At 64.1% G+C, this 2,351-nt stretch overlaps 1 protein-coding gene across 1 annotated transcript in view; it reads left to right on the forward strand.

Annotated features, from left to right (window-relative positions):
* Nucleotides 1-323: 323 nt before the first annotated feature.
* The window catches only part of DUSP5 (dual specificity phosphatase 5), a 15,068-nt gene continuing 13,040 nt past the window's right edge, over nucleotides 324-2,351 (forward strand). Inside the window, exon 1 of the mRNA XM_024121617.2 lies at nucleotides 324-859. Coding sequence (XP_023977385.1) covers nucleotides 481-859 — 379 coding nt within the window. The 5' untranslated portion in view covers nucleotides 324-480. The remainder of the gene's footprint in view (nucleotides 860-2,351) is intronic.

Raw genomic sequence — 2,351 nt, forward strand, 5'->3', positions numbered from 1 at the left:
CGTGGGTCACCTCGGCCTCGTGGCGTTCCTGACACCCCACCGGCAGTCCCCGGTGATGCGCGAGTGAGTGTCTCCGAGCAGCGCCACGGAGAGCACAGCAAGCTGCCTTCCACTTCCTCTTTCTCAGGCTGACTAACGCTCGGCGCCCGCCCAGCGCGTCCGGCTCCCGGGGGGCGTGGCCACAGCCCGAAGGGGCGGGGAAATACCCTTATTCGGCCTTATATGGGCAGCCACGTCACAGGCTGTACACCCATTCACATAAAATGCTGAGCTGCCGGCGGAATCCCCGGCTTCTGGGGCGGCGAGTGGCCGGGCCGGGTGCCGAGCGTACAGGGCGGGAAAGAAGAGTTGAGCGGTCTCTCCGGCGCCTGGCTCGGTCGGCCGGCCGCAGCCCCGCGGGTCGCCCTCCCGGGCCTCGCCGGCACCCTGGCTGTGGGCACCTGCGGGGAGCACGGCGCGGGGCCGCTGGGCGGCGGCGGCATGAAGGTCACGTCGCTCGACGGGCGCCAGCTGCGCAAGATGCTCCGCAAGGAGGCTGCGGCGCGCTGTGTGGTGCTCGACTGCCGGCCCTACCTGGCCTTCGCCGCCTCGAGCGTGCGCGGCTCGCTCAACGTCAACCTCAACTCGGTGGTGTTGCGGCGGGCCCGCGGAGGCGCGGTGTCGGCGCGCTACGTGCTGCCGGACGAGGCGGCGCGCGCGCGGCTGCTGCAGGAGGGCGGCGGCGGCGTGGCGGCAGTGGTTGTGCTGGACCAGGGCAGCCGCCACTGGCAGAAGCTGCGCGAGGAGAGCGCCGCGCGCGTTGTGCTCACCTCGCTGCTCGCCTGCCTGCCCGTCGGCCCGCGGGTCTACTTCCTCAAAGGTGAGCGCGTCGGGGACGCCGGTCCCCTGTCACTGTCCGCGCCGGGACGGCCCCGGGCTCTGGGGTCCCCTGCTGGCGCCGGGCGCCTTCCTCGACGCTAGAACCCGAGCAGTTCTCCGCTGGCGGGAGTCTGCATCTTGGGGCTTCACGTGCGCTAGGGAGGGCACTGCCAGTGTCAGCGCTCACGGCTTCCCCACTCGCGTTCCTCGAAAGCGCTTGACGATCGGCTTTTCGGCCCCAGTGGGTGGGGTGGGGTTGCTTACGCAGCCGGGGGCGCTGCTTCTCAGTTGGGGGTCGGTCGGCTAGTGCTGGGCGCGGGCCGGCTTTCCTGGCGCCGGCTTCAACCGGTCTCGCTGGGGCCTGCGCTGTGGAGCCGTCCTGATGGACAGATCTGGAGGGATCAGCAGGTCGCAACACCCTCACCCCCGAAGCGTGGCGCCGCGGTGTCCCCTTTCCTCCTTCCTGCACGATTAACGTATGTTAGGCTGCGTCTTTTTCGACCCTCTTGCCTTTTTGACCCTGGCGAGTCCCTCTCCTTACTTCCCCTCCCCTTCCTTTCCATTTCATTTTATTGCTTTTTATTGTTCCTTGGCTTCCTCTTCTCCCCTCCCAGGCCTTTCTCTAGCTCCGTTTGGAGCTGACACCCTTTTCACCTCCTCTCCCCCACCCCGGGATCATCTGTACTGGTCGTGGGCCAAACCCGGCGGGCCTAACGCTGTCTGCCAGGGGTGGGAGGCAGGCTGGCCAGCGAGCCAGGACACATGAGAGGTGCCACAGGGTGGCTGTGAAGGGGATTGCGTCGCATTTGGTTTGAGAGCCCCAGAAGCTGCTTCACCAGTCTGCCCATTCCACCTGCTGTGGGAGATGACGTTGGTGGTGGGTGGGTGATTTACTCTCAGACTCCAGAATATTGATTTCTGGGTCACTTCCTATGACTGCTGCCACCTTGTATTTGAGTCCTTTGTAATCTCAAATGTATGGAAGGCGTAGCCTGTAGGGCAGACATGAGGACTCAGCCTAGGCTGCGCCGGCCGACTCTGACGGGGACACCTTGAGATGTAACACTGATGTGGTTCAGAGCTCAGGTGCAGTGAGCTGAGAGAGTGAGAGCACTGTTTTAAAACCGTGCAACTTGTGGAGTTTTACACATTCCAGGCCAGGAGATTCCAGAGGCACACGGGCAGCTCCCACCTCTATTAGCACCTCTTGCAGATTGTCCCCTGTTGATTCCCGTTAGGGAAACAACAGAGGCAGAAGATGATGATCTTCCTCTTTTACCTAGCCTCAGCCCCCAGGAGATGGAGAGTGCCCTCCAAGCTCTGCAGAGGTTTCACACATAGTCCCTGATTTCTTTTTTTTTTTTTTTTTGCGGTACGCGGGCCTCTCTCACTGTTGGCACAGGCTCCGGACGCGCAGGCTCAGCGGCCATGGCTCACAGGCCCAGCCGCTCCGCGGCATGTGGGATCCTCCCGGACCGGGGCACGAACCCGTG

This window comes from Physeter macrocephalus, chromosome 20, assembly GCF_002837175.3.
Source record: "Physeter macrocephalus isolate SW-GA chromosome 20, ASM283717v5, whole genome shotgun sequence".
In the NCBI taxonomy this organism is placed as follows: domain Eukaryota; kingdom Metazoa; phylum Chordata; class Mammalia; order Artiodactyla; family Physeteridae; genus Physeter; species Physeter macrocephalus.